This window comes from Sipha flava, unplaced genomic scaffold (genome assembly GCF_003268045.1).
Source record: "Sipha flava isolate LNK unplaced genomic scaffold, YSA_version1 179_pilon_pilon, whole genome shotgun sequence".
Taxonomy (NCBI): domain Eukaryota; kingdom Metazoa; phylum Arthropoda; class Insecta; order Hemiptera; family Aphididae; genus Sipha; species Sipha flava.
In genome coordinates, this window is record NW_020272149.1 from 1,448,953 (window position 1) to 1,470,788 (window position 21,836).

General features: G+C 31.0%; 1 protein-coding gene across 6 annotated transcripts in view; it reads left to right on the forward strand.

Annotated features, from left to right (window-relative positions):
• The window catches only part of LOC112680671 (hemicentin-2-like), a 258,542-nt gene that overhangs the window by 214,425 nt on the left and 22,281 nt on the right, over positions 1–21,836 (forward strand). For all 6 annotated transcript variants that reach the window (XM_025550846.1, XM_025550845.1, XM_025550849.1 and 3 more), the window contains one exon: positions 4,690–5,000. In XM_025550846.1, coding sequence (XP_025406631.1) covers positions 4,690–5,000 — 311 coding nt within the window. The remainder of the gene's footprint in view (positions 1–4,689; positions 5,001–21,836) is intronic.

Consider the following 21,836-nt stretch of genomic DNA (forward strand, 5'->3'; position numbering starts at 1 on the left):
ACAAAAATAAATGAATTTAGTCGACTAATTATTCGACTAAAATGTTTACCACCAACTAATATGAATAAATGAAATTAATCAACAAATAACTATTCGACTAAAATTAAGAACTAATAATTCGGTAATTCTGAGAAATTGTAGTCGTATTTTTATTTTAAACTAGTTAAAACAAAAATACCAATAATGAAACTTACGTCATACACTACAAATATAAAATATATTTAATACCCAAAATTCATTTAAAACAGTTGTAAATTTTTAAATTTTAATTTATATTAATTTATATTGCTCTGAAGTAATGTTTAAGTTTTTTAAGTTTTTTGTTATATTATTATGTTGGATAAAATAATTCTGCTAAAAGCTTTCAATCAGTCCAATAAAAATTATAAGTCAAATTATAAAAATTAAAAAAAAGTAAAATAATAATAATATAAGTTATATATAAAAATTAGTCGAAAATAATAATAACTGGTCGAATAATAAAAATAAATCGAATAATAAAAATGTTCGAGTAACTAAATTAGTCATTTGATACTACCGACTAAGTCGGTAGTTATTACACTTTTGCCCATCACTAGTTACGATCTAATATCGACATGACACATGTTCACTTAAAAAAGCGTTCCAATCAAGTAAATGTGCATCTACAACGTGTATCTCAATCTGTTATATGTATTTCAACAGTCAATAAAATATACGGAAACTAGTTGGCTATGAATGTCGTACATGTATATTGTTTATCTGTTATGTGTAACAAAACTTTATTATTAGACTAATATTAACATTATTCGTACTTTTATATTGGGTAGTCCGCTCTAAGACAATCATTTACCGAAGCACGCCTCACTAAGAAAGAAAGTTTGGGCATCACTGCTCTATCGCTTTAAAAATTTAAAAACACTTTCGATAGTAAAACGTAAATTTATACTTATCAATTTGGTTTTCAAGCGTCGTAATAAGCTCATTCTTAACCTATCAGGAACAGTCGTGTCTGAAAACGAACAAATTTCAAGTTAATAATGTAGATTTTGGCATGCACTTATCCCGTCGCTTTGGCTCGTCACACCTGCAGCGATTTCCACGCTCTCTCGGCCCGAGTTGTACGAAAAAGTTCGTGTAAACAGTAGATTCATGGCGAACAAAGTCATTATTAGCGCGTCTCTGGAGGCGTTCCGTGTACTCTGAGGTTAACTGACGTAACTTTTGATTGCATTCGTTTCGTTTGCATCGATACCATTTTTTTGGGGAAAGGTGACGCGAGAGGAGGAGAGAAGAAGTTACATGATAAAATATAATCACACGTCCCGTGCTTGGTTTGAATAGCTCAGTCCTTTCAGGGGGAAAGGCCCGAGGAAACGAGATTTCTGCCAACGCGACTGCGGCCCAACGCCGATTGACTCGAAAATCGATCCTGCTATGAGCAGATGTCGGCTACTGCACAGCTGGATCGTTTTGGTATCATATTTAAGTATCGATTGGATTTGAAACTATGACATAGACTTATATTCGTGTACTTATTTTTTTTTCGCTCGCATTCGTTCGACCATCGTTCTTAACGCGTTTAAAATTTGCCATAGCACTATCACAAGCGTTTACGGAAGTGCGTTAGTTTAATTTCAATATGGCTTTATATTTAATATACGAGTATATATTATTAGATATTCGATGTGAATCAGTCGAATGAAATTTCTGCGGTTGCGTTCATTCTTCGACATTGCCGTCGTCGGACACATTCTGTCGGAGTTCCGATTTTGATCGCCGGTACTTCGATTCGGTCTCCTTAAGTTTGTCAATTGCTGTGGACATAATTTGATCATTCTCGTATCCAGTCTGCGAGGAAAAGAATTTTCGTGCCACTTTGGGTTTTATAATATTTTCGATATCTCGTTCCCGAAAGTTATGCTTGGATAAACGCTGTTGATAAAAAATGTTGCCCGTCGTTCAAAATTCGACCCTTTGGGTGATGGTGGGGGGGTCAACTTGAAAGCATTACGACTTGGAGATGAGGTTCGGCGTACGAGTTTTCGTAATATTTTCACCGATTTTTTTTTTTTTCTATTAATTTATATCCATCATTCACCTCCGGTACCGCAATAAATACACGTCCCATCAGGGTTACACGATTATTTAAACCAAACCAAAAACCGCATTGCGTTCGAGCGCTGTGAAAAATTCCATGAACAAGCAGCCATGATTGTTGTAAATTTCGACCAGGTCGTAAAACGGACTTAATTGCCCATGTCCGTAGCCAGTATATATTACTGAACTCGTAGAGCCATAGTTTTTCGAGTGTTATTTCTACGCGTGCTCGTGATGTGGTGCGAGCGGTGGTGGTCGTTTTCAAACATACTTATACGATTAGACAAACGACAGACGAAATTATTGTAGAACTTTAAATGTTCATTGAACGCTTATATATATACAGCCATTCGCTATTGATGATATCATTTTCGAAATGTATTTTTTGAGTTATTTACAATGAAAATGTTACGATTTCTTAGCGTTTTTTTCGGAAGTGTATATTAAAAAAAACCAACCAGAAAATCACAAGAAAAGTTTATTAGTGATAGAAAATGAAATTTTACAAAATCTGATATTCCAGCGGATTTACGTTGTACAATATTAGTTATTGATTCTTATTCTATAAATATTAATCATAGTGACATGATTTATTTACCAATTACATATAGAAATTAATTTAAAAAGCATAACTAGGTTTCGAAATATTTCAATGAAATTTGTGCAGTTTTCTTTAAATGTACAATTTTTCTAAATTTTAATTTTTATAATTTGATATCACGTATAAAAAAAAATGTTCATTTAATTTACTTACTTAACGAGTAAAAGTATTATCATTGTTCTACATTATTAAGAGATTTGGTTCTATTGGTATCAACTATCATTTGTAACGAACGCCATTTATGGTAACATAGATGGCATTCGTTACTACATTTACGTTTCAATGAGTAACAACGGAATTATACCACTCCTAAGATATTGGCAACAAAGGACGTATGTGCAGCACCTGTATTTAAAAAAAAATGTTTTAAATTATTAATGTTAATTCAATTAATGATTAATTATCGCCATAAAGGTGATAATTGACCATTGTAACACCATCAATACTCAGTCAAAGGTAGCAATAGATTCTCTGGATACCAGTCATCAATGATATTAAGTGTACCAGAACCAATGATCCGCGAACACAGTCAATATACGTTGATGGGTTATATATACCCATTGGACACACCGGCAAGTCGGCAAATCGTCAGTTCCGGAGCATGCAGCTATCACATTACAAAATTAGCGGTACACAGTCCTTTCGGCTCTTAGTTAGAGGATTGTCACTAGCTCAGCTAGTAATGTGTTAGCTGTACTCTTTGTTGCGTTAATCGTCGTCCGCAGTATCATTGTCGTCCGCCGTATCTTAGATATTTCACGTCGTCGGTCATTTTTTAGTTATATCAATGTCTCTCGGCCATCAGGTTAGAGCGCTGATCAATTTCAGTCGACCGTATCATCCGTGCCGCCACCACCGCATACGAGCGCGCCGTACCGCCTGTCTATTATGAACCTATAAGTGATATCGTGTCCTTCAGTGCCACCGCCACTGAATCCGAGTGATCCGTGCCATTGTAAAGATCACCAAACAACCAGTGGTAATAAGTTTTGTTGTGTTAGTTGGTACTTCACTAAATTCAGACACCAATATTATAATTGTGAATGGGATTTTCGTGTTCCTTCGCGATATTCTTTTTATATTTTATAGTCAGTATTTGCCGTATTAAATACCGACAGTATAAAATATTATGATTATTATTATTGTTACATGTGATATATTAAAATTAAAAACTTTGTAAATGAAATAAATAAACGGAAATAATTATTATTATATCATATTATATTTAATTATTTGAAGTCAATACGACTACAAATTGGCGCCCAACTCCATTAAGAAATTGTAAATTGCTGCTCGTGTAGGGTGCGCATTACACATTAAAAAAATTAATTGATCCACCAGACCTATTTTAATCATAATAATTTTTTTCGAAATTAAATTTATTGGTTTCATATTAAAAGACCAATATAAAGTAATATAATTCACTCAATCACGTATCTTATTCTATCGTGGAGTTTCACGTTTTATTTTTAATATACCATTTTATACTAAAAGAGACATCGAAAACTTAGACGATTCTTGCAATAAAATAGGTAACAGTTTACTTTGAAACTAGCTTATTTGATAAGAAAATATAGCAGATTTCTAGTTTTATCCGACTGATTATTATTTGTTTCAGGCCAGATAGATTTTTCATACGCACATAGTTTGATATATTACACGTATATTGGAACTCTATAGCAATTTTCTAGTTGAATTATTTTAACAAAGTTACATGTCGTCCATCATGTTTATATTTTTGAAATATATAAAAAAATCTAACCGTGTAGTCTTAAATGCGATTTAAGATCTAAAAAATGAACATCTTTGTGTTACTCGTTATATTTTATAGAAACGGTAAAAATAATTACGTTCGATCTCGAACGCTAGGATTGTGTGTGTTCTACATGTGTGCGCCTGGAAGAAAGCAATCGTTTGGGTTCCGCGGTATTTAAGTATTCTACAGTTGTTGGGGAGTGGTATGGAAAAAGAGGGATAGTTTAATTTTTCAAATCTTTTTGCGTTTTCAGGCGATGGCGGCGGAGAAGAGGACGGCGGAGATACCGGCGGAGGCGGTTTACCGATGATGTCGGCTATGGAAAAGATTACTACCGCGTCGGGGTACGGGGGCCGGAAGCAGAGAGTGCACCACCACAAACGTCATTTGTCGAGATCTTCGTCGTCGTCGGCGGCGGTCCACTATCCCCCCGGGAACGCGCTGATTAACGAGCTCGGTAGCCCGGACAACATGTTCGTCACCGAGAACGGTACCGTTGTCACGTCGCAGATCGGCGGCAGCGCTATCCTTCCGTGCGCCACAGCCAAACTCGGCACAGCCACGGTGAGTGCTTTGACAGTCGCAAAAACACGTAGTCCGATGGTCATATGACGCGTTAATTAATATTAAATTTATTACGTTTAATCCGGTTGCGATACTTAGAAAAAAACGATGTAGTCTTATCGTTCGAAGGAGAGTAAAAAAAGGTTGGAAGAAAACGAAAGTTTGACCGCCCGGGTAAAAGCGCGTCCCATTCAACGCGCGTGTGACCACATCGATAAATAATAGTGTCTAGTAGAAAATACTGGCAGGAACAGAAAACGTTGATGACAAGTAAAATACGAATGTTACCGTTTTCGCACATTAAAAACGGTGGTTTTGGTGCCAAAAGAATCACTTGGGTTCTATAATTTAACGTTTAATGTCAACATTTTTCATTGAAATAACTTGAAAATTATAATGAGTAGCATTCATGTTTAATGCAGGAGTCACCGACATTTTCAAGCAAGTGAGCTACATTTGAAATGTTAGGTCTCTGATAATCAACTTCAAAGAGATTTTAGGAGATTTGTTTGATGGGCAAAAAATGAAAAGTCTAATAATTATTACATTTTTTCTATTGTTCCTTCATATTAATAATAATATTTTAAAATTCTAATAGTACACAAGAAAAGTAAAAATAAAATGTAAGTTTATTAATTCGTGCACGCTCACGTTGGCAACACACCAGACTACCATCCGACAAAAAAAAAAAATACAATCACCTAATACCATAAAAACTAAAATTCGGATCCACAAGTCCGAGTTATTCAAACACAAATATGAGTCATTATGTTTTAAAGAGGGATCCTTATGGAGAACCACCAAAAGTATTCTAAAAATAAAAGATCAACCTTTCCATTTAAAAAAATCAGACGGTACCTTAGCCTTCTCTGACGTTGATAAAGCCAACACTTTTGGGAAACACCTGTCCGAAATATTTACTCCTCATTGCGATTTAATTCCTGAACCAAGTCACTTAAATCAAATTACTAACTTTCTCAATAGCCCACTACCAATGTCTCTCCCTATCAAACATACATCTCCTAACGAAATAAAAAATTTAATACAAAAGCTAAAAATCAAAAAATCTCCTGGAAACAACCAAATAACAAAAAAATATTTCAGCATCTCCCCAAAAAAATCAATAATTCTTCTCACATACATATACAATTCTATGTTCAGATTGTCCTACTTCCCGTTAATTTGGAAACCATCTGTAATCATACTTATACACAAACCCAATAAACCAAAAAACGAACCTTCTTCATACAGACCAATTAGTCTTTTACCAGTATTGGGGAAATTATTCGAAAAAGTAATGCTTAAACGAATCAGACCCATTCTCAAGTCCCACAAAATTATACCTGATACCCAATTTGGTTTCAGAAAAAATCACTCCACAACCCACCAGATCCACCGAATTGTCGACAAAATAGCCTCGTCGTTTGAGACAAAAAACTTCTGCCCAGAAGTATTCTTAGACGTATCACAAGCGTTCGACCGCGTCTGGCATACCGGACTACTCTTTAAGCTAAAAACGTTTCTCCCGACTCCACTATACTTGTTATCCAAATCATATCTACTAAATCGCTCATTTCTCGTCCGTCAATGAGACTCCCTCTCATCACAATTCCAAATCAAAGCAGGAGTACCTCAAGGAAGTGATTTGTCACCAGATCTCTACAACATCTACACAGCCGACATTCCCAACTCCGAAAACACATTGACAGCCACTTACGCTGATGACACGGTAATCCTCTCATCCCACTCTGATCCCAAAACAGCATACCAAAACCTCCAAATACATCTTAATAATATTTCAAAATGATCCATCAAATGAAAATAAAAATTAATATAGATAAGTCCTTTCACATTCCTTTTACTTAAAGAAAAGCTGTTCTACCTACAGTCTATTTTCAAAACAATCCAATCCAATTCACAACCCAAACCAAATATTTAGGTCTAATTTTAAAGAAGCGTCTGGGGTCCACACCTCAAAACCAAAAGAAAGGCTCTTAACACCAGACTTCATCTTTTACGGCCTATCCTCAAATCCAAACTCTCTATTAACAACAAGTTATTAATTTACAAATCAATGTTAAAACCTATCTGGGCCTACGGCATCCAAATATGGGGTTGTGCCAAACCCTCCCAAATACGGACTATACAAGCCTTCCAGTCCATCTCCATTCGCCTAATAACATCTGCGCCATGGTACGTCTCAAACCTCTCACTACACAAAGATCTTAAAATTGAAACAGTCTCTAAAATAGCTAAAAACTACTACAAAAATTTTCACACCAAAGCAGTTAACCACACAAATCCATTGATTTCCAACTTAGCCAATGAACTCATACCAAATAACCCCCCACGTCGATTAAAAAGACACTGGTGTCGAGATCTTCTAAATCCTGAATATTAACTAAAAAAAAAAAAAAATTAAATAAATAAATAAAAACTCTCCACCCCAAGCTAGAGGGTATCCACACTGGTGGTCCTCCCTCCTCATGCCATCTCAAGTTATATTTTTCACTTTTATTATCAAATTTACTTATTGTATTGTAAATAAATATTATAGATTGTAAATATTCTATTTTATCAAAAAAAAAAAAAAGTTTATTAATGCGATACCCAGCATTGATTTACTAAAAAACCAACCAAAATACTTTTTATTACGATCAACATATATTCCTATAAAGATCAATTGGTTGGTGACCTATGGTTTAAAGAATACTGTGATAAATAATGCCATAACATTAAAAATAGTGAACTTTTGAAGGTTCAATGTTCAAATGAAATGTAATGATTTTCGAAGCACGTGTTTATTCAGAGGGTAGGATATTATTCCATTTCTAATAAAATATTAACAATTTTCTAAAATATTTGAATATTATAGCCTCTTAAAGGATATGATAATTTCAGAATATTTTGATCAGGAATATCTTGAATATTCCGGTAAATTAAAATTCTAATATTTATAAATTTTTTAAATTAAAATAAGATTTTTTTTTTTTTTAAATAGGTTATACATAATTAATTGAATACGTTAACTATTAATTTATTAATTTACAGTTATTTACATTAAACTGTATTTATTATGTTTTACCATAGTAAAATGTCAAATATAATATCATAAATCGATGAAAAATTATAATTTTCTAAATTTATGTAATTAAAAATATTGGTTCAAACATAATTTAACAATATTGATATGATTAACGTTAATGCTCAAGTTTACAAATCATTCTTAAATTGATAGAAAAATTTGACATTGAAATGCAAATTAAACTTGTGTTTTTTGGATAATGCATTCTTTCGTTGTTTAAATTTAATATTTCACTAAGATAAAATTGTTTTGATTTATAACAAATAAACACTTTTCATTGTCATTCTTAATATTTAATAGCCAAAAATTCAATATAAATTACTAATCAAAGAAGCATTTAATATTATTATTTTTTGAAATGTGTTGAAAATTAAAAAGAGTGTTCAAATTCCTGCATAAATTATGCTCAATTAAATATAAATATGAAGTTAAAATCTAGTGTTTTTTTTAAGTACAAAAAAATAGTTTAAAATTCAAAAATAACTATCAATAATTTAAACAGTCAGTCATGAAATATGATTATGGTCAATCATTTTTAATGTAATACTGATAAGTTAATTAGTTTCACTATTTTGCTATTTGAAAAAAAAATATACATATATCCTAAGAAGATTAGAAATAAGTTTTTAGTATGCGTAAAGTTAAAATATATTCTTTAGCCTTTTGTGTCGTTAACAACTATTTTGTTGGTCAATCATTTCCAATCTTTTTGTATTATCATCACATATGATGTTTTAATTGGATAGAACAGTTATTATCAAATTTATATATTGTCGTCTAAAACATGGCTATAGATCATTGATAAAACTAGATTAATTTTAAATTCTAAGTCGCCTTTTCAAGTATAAAATAGAGAAGTTTATAAATATAACATACATTTATTGTTTCGTACAGCTTTCACGTAGGTGAATTTTTTTTAGGTGAAATTTTTATTTGAAATATTATTGAATAACCATATGACCCATAGCATTTAAAAAACCATGGTTCGTAGAAAAAAAAATACAATTCTAATAGTATTTCACCAGGTACCTATTGAATTTCTACTAACGCTATTGTAGTTCATGTCACACAATTGTATGCAAGAATGAATAAGGGCATAGTTAACTTAATTTAATGAAGTTTTGGTCCCTTGTGACTTTCACGTTACATTGTTCAGACGGTACACGTAAAAAATTAAAACAAAAAAAAAATAAATAAATCCAACAGTTAAATGTTGGACAGACCTAAGGACTAGCCATCCATGAAACAATAGCATTTGAGAATATATATTATTAGAAAGGTATCAATCGATTATTTGCGCTTTATAGACAAATAGATTTCAAACCTTTTTCACTGCCACTGACTGAAGATTTATATAAGTAAAACACACATAAAAAACTAAAGAAAAAACTCTATAGTCATTACAAACAGGAAACAAGTATTTATTTTTTAACTATAGTTCTCTTGAAAGTTTGAATGCAAAATATAATGACGATTGTATCGTGAGAAAATGTGTAATTTTTCTGTCTTTGATCATTCAAATTATTTGAAAGGGAATATTCTTGAGATCGTTATATATTTCTAAATATTTAAGATGGCCTTACGTTGTGTGTGTTAAAATACATATAAACTGATCATATTGAATAAATGAATTGCGTCGAGTTACATATACGAGTGATATACTATTTTCATAACAATTTTAATCATAAATGCCCAATTAAATCTTATTGTTGAAATAAAAAGCTTTGAAAGATAGTTGTAACCGAGTACAACAAGAAAACGAGTTTAATTTTAAATGCTCAGTCGTGTTGGTAAATATAAATGTATTTGATATACTAACATATTTAAATAAAATAAAATTTTATGATATGCAAATTAGATTTGTGGCACTTGTAACTGAATGTTACGAGACCAAATTTATCTTCTTGGATCCTATTTGAAGAACGCAATAAAAATAATATGAAAATAAAGAAAATTCAAATATCATGATATACCATCGGTCCTCCCCCACCTCTCAGTGGTTGTCGTTACCGTGTGTTTTAAAAATTATAATATCGCACTAATGGAATTCAGATACTCAACAGTACGACATACGGTCGCAAGTACCAGAGGACGGTTTTTTTGGACTTGTTAGTAGTTGAAGTAACGGGTGCGTGGTAAGACGCGTTAAAACTATGCCAGCAATGGATCGGGACGGAGACGCGCGTACGGTAGGTGGATACGACTGAAGAGGTATATGGTAGTGGGTCGTCAAGTTAGACGTGCGGGAGTGCGGTGAGTAGTAGTCATCGTCGTTGGTTCGCTACCGTGCACTGATATATATATATATATATATTATATAATATATATAACTCCTCGGGTAATTCACTTTTTACCAGCCAAAAGAAATTAAGAAAGTTTTTAAAAGCGCGTGTTCGGAATGTGCAATAAATATTTTCGAGATACGTTATATATACCTACATACTAATATATATATATATATATATATACGTGTGTATAGAAACGTGCACATGGCAAATACCCACCTCGTCTTGGTCTAAACCCTTCGGCGGCCGTTCGTTCGGTCGGTTTCGACCCTTTTACAGAAAACTCAACCCCTCAGAATTCATTGTCATCCGTGGAGAGAGCGATGCTGCAATGTATATTTATACCGATGTATATTTGTATACGCGATCGCGTATTCGTTTATTTTTTGTGCGCTTGTACGCGTATAGTACACATACTACGCGTTTATCGGATACCGATGGCTGGTGCGAATGCCACGGGGAGGATCGGAGAGCATTTCACATCTCTTGAGTTTTAATTACATATTTCTTGCGCTAGGATAAACCCTTTGGACGAATGAGTCCATGTTTTGTCGGGTTTTAACGCGCATTGCCATAGAACATCAGTTTTTATATCGGGCCCGATTAATATAACCTTTTCAGCCGACAAAACATTTTGATTGAACCACTATTGCGTGACCATCACTTATTCTCTCATGTACCTATTTATTTTGTTCATGGTTTCAGTTTTTGATCCCAGTATCGTACATTATCTTAAAAACTTTCTATCTAGGAACTTACTTAAAAAGGATTAAAGAAAAATAAACAACGATAAATTAAAATAAAATATTATCGCATTAATTATTACCGTTTGGTAAACGACAAGTGTGATAATTATTGTCAACATCATCTCGGACGAAAACGCATAGGTCAAAATGTGTTCAGGAAAAATATTTACATGTACGAAGGTTAGTTCTGATTTTTTTTTTAGATTTAAATATATTTCATACGACTCTTACGAGAATTTTTCATTTCCACATCATTTTTTTTTTTTTTTCAACGGCCACATTATGATTGTACAATATAAGCTGGAAAACCGATTTATAAGCGAACCGGACATTTATGGTTATAGATAAAATAATATTTGTGGATAGAATTTCGTATGCTACGGCTGTTCATTTTTTTTTTTCGATATTTATATGGAGTTCATATCATATGTGATATAGGTGTATTTACATGTGTACAAATATCATACCGTGTTTAGTGGCTTACGATTGCCATTAATAACGTGCAATCGAAAATCACAAGGCGTTGATTTTTTCCCACCCAGAAATCGTTTTTTCATCGAATTTCGTTGAGTTATGGACGCTCCCTTGCCCAAATGATCGATTTTTCACAAGACTGTTTGAATTATACAAGAAAAAGGTTATTACCAATGAAAGACACGTGATACCATTTAGTCGACTGTAATGATATTGCCATGGTAGTGATTTTTGTTTAGGTCGCGTCGTCATACGTAGTTTTTTATAGGTCTTAAACATCAACGCTAGTTACGGACTACAAAAAAAAAAAAACCTTTCGGATAATAAACGCTTTTCAAGGGATCGAGTAGATTTCCGCAGTGCGTTCGTGTTCTTTCGACCAAAAACCAGATCGTTATTTGTGACGCACACAGCGCACTTAAGTCGGTGCGTTCGTGTATTACACGCAAATGTGTTTTTCCTTTTTCTCGTTCAGTTTACTCGTGTAGAACAACCGGGCACTATATTGTACGGTAACGATGTTTCACACACAAATTCATTAGTACTCGCCTACTCACCGATTTCCTACATCAAGCCATCGCGGGTTTCCGCACAACATTATGCATCCCTTGATAACGTTTACGAGAAGGCGCAGTACTTTGACTGGTCTCCGTTAACCGCAAGCGCCTGCTGATAAATGCATCGTTATGGTCATGGAAGGCAATAATATTGCTCGCGCTGTTCCTAACCAACTTATTTTATTGCAACGAATACAATATTTAGGCGGAGATCTATGGTTACCGTGTCGTCTGCTCGGACGATGAGAAAGATTTTGTGTTTTTCCGCATCGATCCGGTAAGTCCGAGTGCCCACTAAAGTAACGCGTTACTCTCGAAACGTTAGAAAAAATCACGCGATTCCGTACACTATTCCAACCTGTTGGATCATGCGTCAGTTTTGTGTTATTTTTGTGAAATTTTGAAAAGTGACACTACTCTTATCACGCATCGTTTACTCGTTAACGGTGAAAACACATACATCATACGTTTGAATAACCAAAAGGTTGGTGATAATTGTTTTCACGTTGCAAATTCATTTAATTATTATCTTACCGAATATTTTATTTTAACTATTCATTTATGTTTATTATTATAATACGAGCATATTGAATATTAATATAATATATTATAATTGTCAAGTAATATATCCCTGAGTATCGATTGCCGTCTTCTAGATCTTTGAATATCGTAAAAGCACCACTTTTCACTACATTTTTCTTGTCGAAATGGACGAACACAAAAATCAGAATATTTCTATTATTATTATTTAAAAAATGTAATAAGTAATAAGGGAACGTATCATGTCAGACATCTTGACGAATACGAAACTGCTGCTACACTGCAAAACGTGTGCAAAGAAAATATGACTTAATTTGTATTATGACTTCGATTTTTATTCATATGAATCACTTGTCACAAGTCAAGTTACTTCGCTGAGCGACGTGACAAGATGTTCAATCTTGACCGTCCGGATTACTCAATAACATATGTACCTCTATAGACATATTTTGTACTAATTTGATATCATCAGTTCAAGATTTTAATTTACATTAAACCGTTTAACTGTACTATATTATGGTATAATGTAGTTAATAGTTTGTTTAGTTATATAATTTAAAATTAATGTATTATAAATAAATATATACAATAATTTAAAATTTAAGAATTTAATAACAATTTAAAACGTTACAACATGATGCATTTAAGTTTTTTTGTTAACAATAGTATATTTCAAATATAAAACGTTTTTTTTTTTTTGAAACTTATATTAAATATACATTTGCCTTAACAATTAAATTAATATAAAGATAAAGAGAAGGGAAAGATAACAAAACCTTGACACTGAAAAGGTGTCTTTGATAATGGGAACATTTTACTGTTGCGTATTGTTGATAATTTTTTTTCTGTTATTCAGGATACATGTAAACTCAAATTATCGGGTTGTACATGATAAACTGAATGTAATTATTTTAAAATGTTAACATTTTTTTTTTTATTTCGTTAACTTTCATAACGTTATTTCTTGCTACGATTGGACTAGCATGATCCTTACTACTTGTAATCACATTTTCTAAGTTAGAAAAATCATTATTGTGAATCGGTTTTCTTAAATATGATTCTACTTGTGTATTCTATAGCAAATAGTGCCACAGCTAAATCTTTACAATTACGTAGTGTGTTATGAAGTTAAATTGCCTTTTTCTAGTAAAGTAGTAAAAACCCATTAGACGATTCTGTGCTCGCAATAATTGAAAAAGTTTTCGATAAAATAGAAGTCATTTTTCCGATTGTATGTTCCGATTATATTTTCTCCTCTCGGCATTATGATACCATAGATCAAATTGAGAGTATATTTATTTCATAAATATTTTGTCAACCGAGTCTTCCGGTGAAATATAATATCCTATAATGTAGCTATTTATATACGATTTGAGGATTTCTATTCGTTTTCGGTAATAGGTTAATTAAAATGCCACTGTATACAATGGACAACCATGCATTTTTTTAGAATATAATAATATCACTGTTACGGTGTACTATAAAACGTTTAATTAACATTTATATTAACATATTTGCATCACACCGTTAAATATACGTATACAAAACAAATTATTCTTATTGTATACGATAAAATGGATCACAAACTTGCATGAAAAATTAAAAAAAATAATTATTCCTTTTTTGTATTAAGATATTACTTGTGTTATATTCAGTCTATAATGATTACTATTTAACCAATTAATAAAACCTGATGGTTTACTCTAAAGGCACGGCAGGAAACAAAATTAAAACAATAAAAATATTGTAGTATACTAGCACTGTTCGACGATTTTGAGATAAAATGTTCTAGAACATTTCACCGCGTTTTAATTTTTCGCGCGTAAAAATGTGCAGCGTCACCGGTATAGTTCAGTTGGTTTTACTTTTTTTTTTTTTTTTAATTCGATTTATTATTGCATGACATTAAAAGTCCTCATCTAGACCGTTAAAGGCAACTGGTTTATACGGTTTATCTAGTATTCAATCATCAGCGAGTCGTGACAACGAGGGCAATGTTGTTGACCACCGACGATACAGCGAACACCGTAAACAGAAGAACTCACGTCGATTAACGGATTACGAATATGCGCGCAGTGCTAACTTCGTTAAACGCGGACTGAGGACTCCGTCAAAAATAAATTCCACACACAAAACTCAATCCCTACTACTACAAACTTACTATTACTACCACTACAAATTTGTACGAGTATACAAGTATATGTAGAGATATTCTTTAAACGAAGGTATAATGAAATGTCCATAACACGATTGACTACGTTCACATGTATTTCATGCATTATTTAATATCACATCCAATTAACGACACTGAGTGAAGATTACTTAAATTTTAAATTTAAAAACTATTTGATCATTTAAATGCACTTATAAAGATATATGGGTAGGTATTAACTATAATATTTTTTTAAATATTAATTGGAATTACAACCAACAAGTGTATAATATATAATAATAATAATAATATATAACTTAATATTATAAAATAAATCACGACTTTTTAAGAAATAATATAACTATTACATTATTTTATTATAATTTCATATTATGAATGGTTTGCTTCAAATTAAATGCAATGTATGACAAATGTATTATATCACTAATGTCAAGCTTAAAAAGCTGTTTTTGAAATAAAACTTCGAAAAAATAACATCATTAAAGCGTTACTCAAATGTACATGTAAATTTAATTTAATTTAAATAAAATAGTTAAGTGTTTGTGATGTTAGTATCGTAGAAAACTAAATGAAACTTCAGTATACTATTCGAAGATGATGTAAATTATTTTTAATACTAAAAATTCTAAAAAAAAATATTCGAAAAAAAAATCTCAAAGTTAAAATTGCACTTTCAAACCATAAAACATTATTTTATTTATTTTATCGATAATTAACAACATTTCGTACATTTTTTTTTTTTTTGCAATTCCCTATCTTATTCCGACCAAAACTGCCGGTGAAATAAAATAATATTACTTACAACATCATATGTGTCCAATTTCCCACGTAAAAGTAATCGCAAAGAACGTTCAGTATAGATTTACTATCGGAAAGTTTGATGGTAAAAAATAAAAATAAAACCAAAACATTTCTTATTTTGCTAAAAATGTAATCTAAAATAATTGTATTGTTTACGGCAGAGATTCCCAAACTTCTTATAGTAGGACCAATTTTGGAAATTATTTCAATTTTGACGACCCAGAATAATATCAATGATTTTTTTTTGCCGTTTTCATCATTTTAAATTGAAGAAAAGTATTATATTTTTATAAAAAAAAGTTTATATTATGTAATTTAATTAGTAAGTATATAATTTCAATGTGAAGAATGTAATTGTTTCCTATTTTTTATAACTGCATTGATATCTATTTTTTTATTTTGATTGGAAAGAACTTGTTGTAAACTTATCATTAATTAATTTTCTTGTTTTAACCGTTGACACAGATATTATATCTGTTTCTTCAGTTTTCGTAGAACTTTGAGTCATCGACTTTTTATTTAACCATTTATCCATTGTAATTGTACAACATTTTTTGAAAAATTGTAAAATTTAAACTGCGTGCTTGTATTGTATTCAATATACCGTGTGTTACTGAAAATAATCAATTTATTTAAACGTCATACAGGTACTAATTTGTTTTAAATATATTGTTATATTTTCAATAATTATTAATCTGATTGCTTCGTGTTGATACAGTCAAGCATAGACATATAAAAAAATATTATTATGTCTATTGGTCGCAGTAAATTTGTAATTGTCAAAAACCTGTATAACAGTTTATGATAAAACTAACTAAATAATTAAACATCAACCAAAAGTAATAGAAATACATGAAAATTATAACGCGACCCACTAAAAATATTATTGCGATCCACTTTTGGGTCGCGACCCACAGGTCGGGAACCTCTGGTTTACGGTATTCCGAATTGTTTTTCGGCAGATACCTATTCCATGCAAAAACAACTAATTTGATAAGCGTTGAGTGTTTTGTATCTAGTGAAATACAGGGGTATAATAATAATGATTAACACTACCTAATAGTTATTTATATTTTCGTATATGTTTATTTTTTATTTTTATTTACATTTAATTTACAGGGTTTTCTAATGCTATATTCACCGTCGGAATAAAATGTTTATTCATTACCTACTAAAAACTGTTTGCACAATATTCTGATGAGCGATCAATTTGATAATATTAACACCTATAAATGTAACATAAAAATATTTTTAACTCGATGGAATTAAAAGTGCTTAAAACGTTTGGCACTAACGCGTTAGACACTCAATTAATTTTGTCGACCATATCCACGCCATTATTCTAGAACAATGTTAATGTGTAGTGTGTACAACGGGACGATTTGTAAATGACGTTTTTTTTTTCGTTTTTTATATAATACAAAATCACACATTAAAGTAAAACGCTACATTTCGGGTGTTGTAAATCATACGTATGCATACACATTCGCATAATAATGCGTTAAAAAAACATAATATTATTATAGTAAGTGTATTAAAAAGTATAATAATTGTTTTCCACATTATTATTGTTATCAACTCCATTGTCATGTTATTTTTTTTTATTTTTATAATTTTAAACAGAAATATCTATCTATTCTCCTGAAGCTCTTCTACATCGTACGCACAATCAAAACATAACTAGTTTTATATGTTTTCAATATATATATATATTTTTTTTTCTTTTTTTTTTACTGGAGTAATCAATTAAGTAAGTATAAAAAAAAAGAAGTTCAAAATTAACTTTATCTCGTGAAAAACAACCGAAACCGTGTACTTTGTCAAATCATAATTATTTTGTTTATATTAAACGTATTGAATAACGATGATGATATGCGTGTAAATGGTCGAAAATATTAAATCATTATAAAATGGATTGCAACCAAACCATTAGTGGAAATAGTCGTATTTATTTTAAAACCGAAACATTTTAATTTTAATTTAATGCGTTTTTAGAATGAACACCGTATGAAGTGTTATAAAAATGTGTGGTTGTAAAAACCACTAAAATAACTCATGCATAATAAAGTGCAATGTATAAATTACTACTTGTCGTTCGCTTAAACCATTACGCCATGTCAACGTGATGAATTTGGAGTAAACTTCGGTAATTATACGTATGATATACTTCAGTGTTAATCATTCAAAGAAAATCGAATTAAAACATTCATTAAAAAACGATGCATAGCTGAGCTGCCATTTAGAGCAAAAACGAGCATATAATCCTGTTCGATGCAGAAAACAATGAAAACCTGCAGTAATAATAAGTACGACAAATCGCTGATTTACTACACAACACATTTTTAGTACTAAAAAACCGCCTTAAAAATAATAATTTTCATTCAAAACAAGACACGCTACATTTGGTACCAAAAGTTTATAAACGCTTTTTTTTTTTTTTTTGTCTATATTTATTTCAAAGAATACCGCGCAAACGGTGATTGAGCGTATGCAAGTATTCACTCAAGTGTATGTTGCCTATAATAGACTGTAATGACCAATTGGGTAACTTACTTAAAACAAGCAAGACATTGTAAATTACTTTTCACCGAAGATATTTACCAAAGACCAGCTGATGTATAATCTATGACTGCCGATCACGAGTATTATTATTTGTTCATCCAAGAATGAAACTTATACCGCTATATTATGGTCGTAGTTATGTGTAATATTCTGTGTCTATTCAACGACTCAACTATCGTTAAACGGGATAAACCACTTAAAGTATGCGAGTGCGAGAAAATGTCTATTGCTTGCGGAGACAAAAAAAAAAAAAAACGAATTAAAATATTTTCAATTCGAAGGATACATTGTGACTTGCATAGTTCAGCATGTGCAGAGCCGCTTTTATGCGTTTAATTATAATTTTTTTTTATCAAACATTCCTTTTAACAAACATTTCTTACCCCGGTAGATTGATTCTACGTATCTCAGCTTGCCATTTTTGGCCAAAAAATCGTTGAACAAATATTTTTCTCCTTCAGAAACAAGGGCCAGCACTATGTACAACGTACTGTATCGCTCGTCACCGCAAAATCCAATCGCTATTAATGTGCCCGCGGTTATGTAATAGCAATGCAGTAAACACCTCAACAATCGACTTGAATACATTTCATACACCGCGTGTATTGTTTGTCAACCCTTAACTTACGGTACTGATCACGCTTAGCACCGTATCGAGTAACGGCTAAATATAGCATCGATGTATTTTACCAAAAACGTCCATATAAAGAGACTAAGGAAAATGGATAATAATTATCAATACATTTTACAGTACCAAACATTTGCCAAACATACAACAACTGTTATGTAACATATTCGAAATAGAAAAACCAGTTAGTTATATAAAAACTACTCTTTACACTCCACACACACGTGCTACCATAAAATAATTATCAATATAGATGATTAATGTCTAACAATAATGTGAAAATACATTCTAATTTTTAAATGTTAATAATTCTTTTAAAGTTGTGCGATCACTCAAAGCACAGTTATTGCTGTTAACTTATTCGTTTTATATATTATATGCATATCCGTAGACCATAGATACATATCCATATTGAAAAACACCAGTGGAAATATATAATAAAACACTAAAATAAACAACTCAATCGACGTTCACTTAAAGCAATTTATATTAATTTATAATATAACGTATTGTGTATACACATATATTAGTGAGATTACAATGCAGGGAAATATTATTTTCAGATATTCAACCGAAATATAAACTAATCGATCTTTTTCAATTGAATTTGTTGAATTAAATTATTTGTGATAAGTATTAAGAATAAATGACAGTAGCGATCATTTGTTGCTATCCTTCATAATAAATTATTATTGTTCAGGAGATAATGCTATTAATATTAGTGGTAAAAATCGCACACCGCGCCTCATTTTTGGTATGGAAACGTACTCGTAAGACGATGACGAAATACAATGAGTTAAAACACACAAATATAAAATATTATTGTCATTTTTTTACATAGGTACAGATCGTGTTTGTTCTCTATCGTCTGGCTAGCTAAAGTATATATATATTATTATTTTTTTTCACGTCATCTCATTTCACCTGGCGTGTCCGTATATCTTCAGATTATTTCATTTTACTTCTCTCTCTCCATTCCAAACTTCATTTATACCCATCGTATAAACTTAGTTTACAGTTTTTTATCCTTATCTGCTTTCATAACACTCCAAATCACCTTGATATATTTTATTCATTTCACTCATAGAAGGGTCCCACCGAAATCACCTCGCATGCGTCTACCTTTTTCAAAGTACTGTTACGAGTGTATAGTGCAACAACCTGGCAACCCTGCACCCACTAGAAATCAATTTTTTTTATATATATATATATATATAAAAATATACAAACAGCGACTGACATAAATATATTATGTATAAGATACTGCACGTACACGTGTATTATACTGACACAAATTTAGTGCATCCCGGACGAAATAAAATCATGGCTCGTTGGATAAAATTATAAATTTAAAGCAGCAATGAAATAAGTTGAAATATTTTCTTAAATCCTCGAATGATACAATATTTTTAGTAATTATTTTCCGAAAACATGGTTCGCAATTTTGACAACTATCCAGTTGTTAGCATGTCAGTTAGTAAATTCGTTCGTTTATATTTTGCGTAACTCACAAATTATTGTTTAATTTTTTTAATAAAAATAACATTGTTACATTTTTACCGCAGAGTATCAATTTAATCAGTTTTGCCACTTCATTCCATTTTTCATTTGACTTTAAACACTTTACTCGGATGAAAAATTGTTGTTTACAAAATGTACATGTATATATATATATATTACCAAAATGTTTTTAAGGTATTCTAAAAGTGTATCTTTCTAGTTTAGTAATTTAATAAAGGAAAAGGGATGACAGTTGAATAAACATAACGTATAAATGTTTGTTTTGGATATAAATTGAGAATTATTGAGTGTCCAGCTGTATAATGGATCAAAATATATTTTCTAGTATATCGTGTAATATATTTATACACAGAATTACTGTATTTTTTTTTACTTTTGTAAGCAAATAACAATACCGATTTCATTCACAAGCTTACATCAGAAAACCGGAAATGAAAATGAACCAACTGTAAACTATAAATTTCCAAATCTTTTATTTTCTTTGTTCTCATTTCTTTTCTTTGGTGATAGAATAAAAGTGTACTTAAGGAGCTCGAGAAGTGGAACACTTGATCTACAGAGGAAGGAAAATTAAAGTCCTTCACGTGCATTTGGTTAGAGTATTTAATAAATTACTTTAACTGAAGAACTATGCCAGAGAAGAAAAATTTCTTATTTTTTCTTCTCCAGAAATGTAATATAATTATAGAAATTTCGTCGAGTTCTGTTAAAAGTATCGTTTATAATACGTAGTTGCTATCAGTGTTGGTATTTATCTAGATAAGTTATCTAGATAGATTTTTTGTCATATTTTATCTTCTCTAGATAAATAACGATAAGTTATCTAATTTCTTATCTAAGATAAAATTTTTACTTATCTAAATAATTGTTTATATTCTTGCCAAGATTTATTTTTATTCTTGTACGGAGACGAATCTAACAAATCAGAGATCATCAAAATCAGTCCAGCCGTTCTTGAATTATAAATTCTATAACTAACCTGACTTTTTTTTATACATATAGATTTTATATTCATAATCATAATTCGTGTATTATTAATAAGTAATTATTATTTTTTGATATGACTTTTGTTTGTATTTTCATGTCGGGAAAATATTTTTGGTATTTTTAAACTTAAATTCTTATTTTTCCACGGATGTTCCAAATATAGTAGGTATTTGATTTTAGTATACACATGTCATTCATACGCTAAATAGTAATTACTTTACTCTTGGAACCCGTAAAGCCGTAACTACTTATGGAATAATGAAAATCATCAAATTAATATTTTATAGAAAACAATATTGTTAATTTTTTTATGTATTTTGTATTCATTTTTGATACGTACAGAGAAATTTTCATTTTTTTTTTTTTTTTGTAACATTTTAGTGATTAACCATCATTAAATATTGTACATCATATATAAATACTGCTTAATGGTACACTACATAACTATAATAAACATTAAATACCTAGGTATCTATT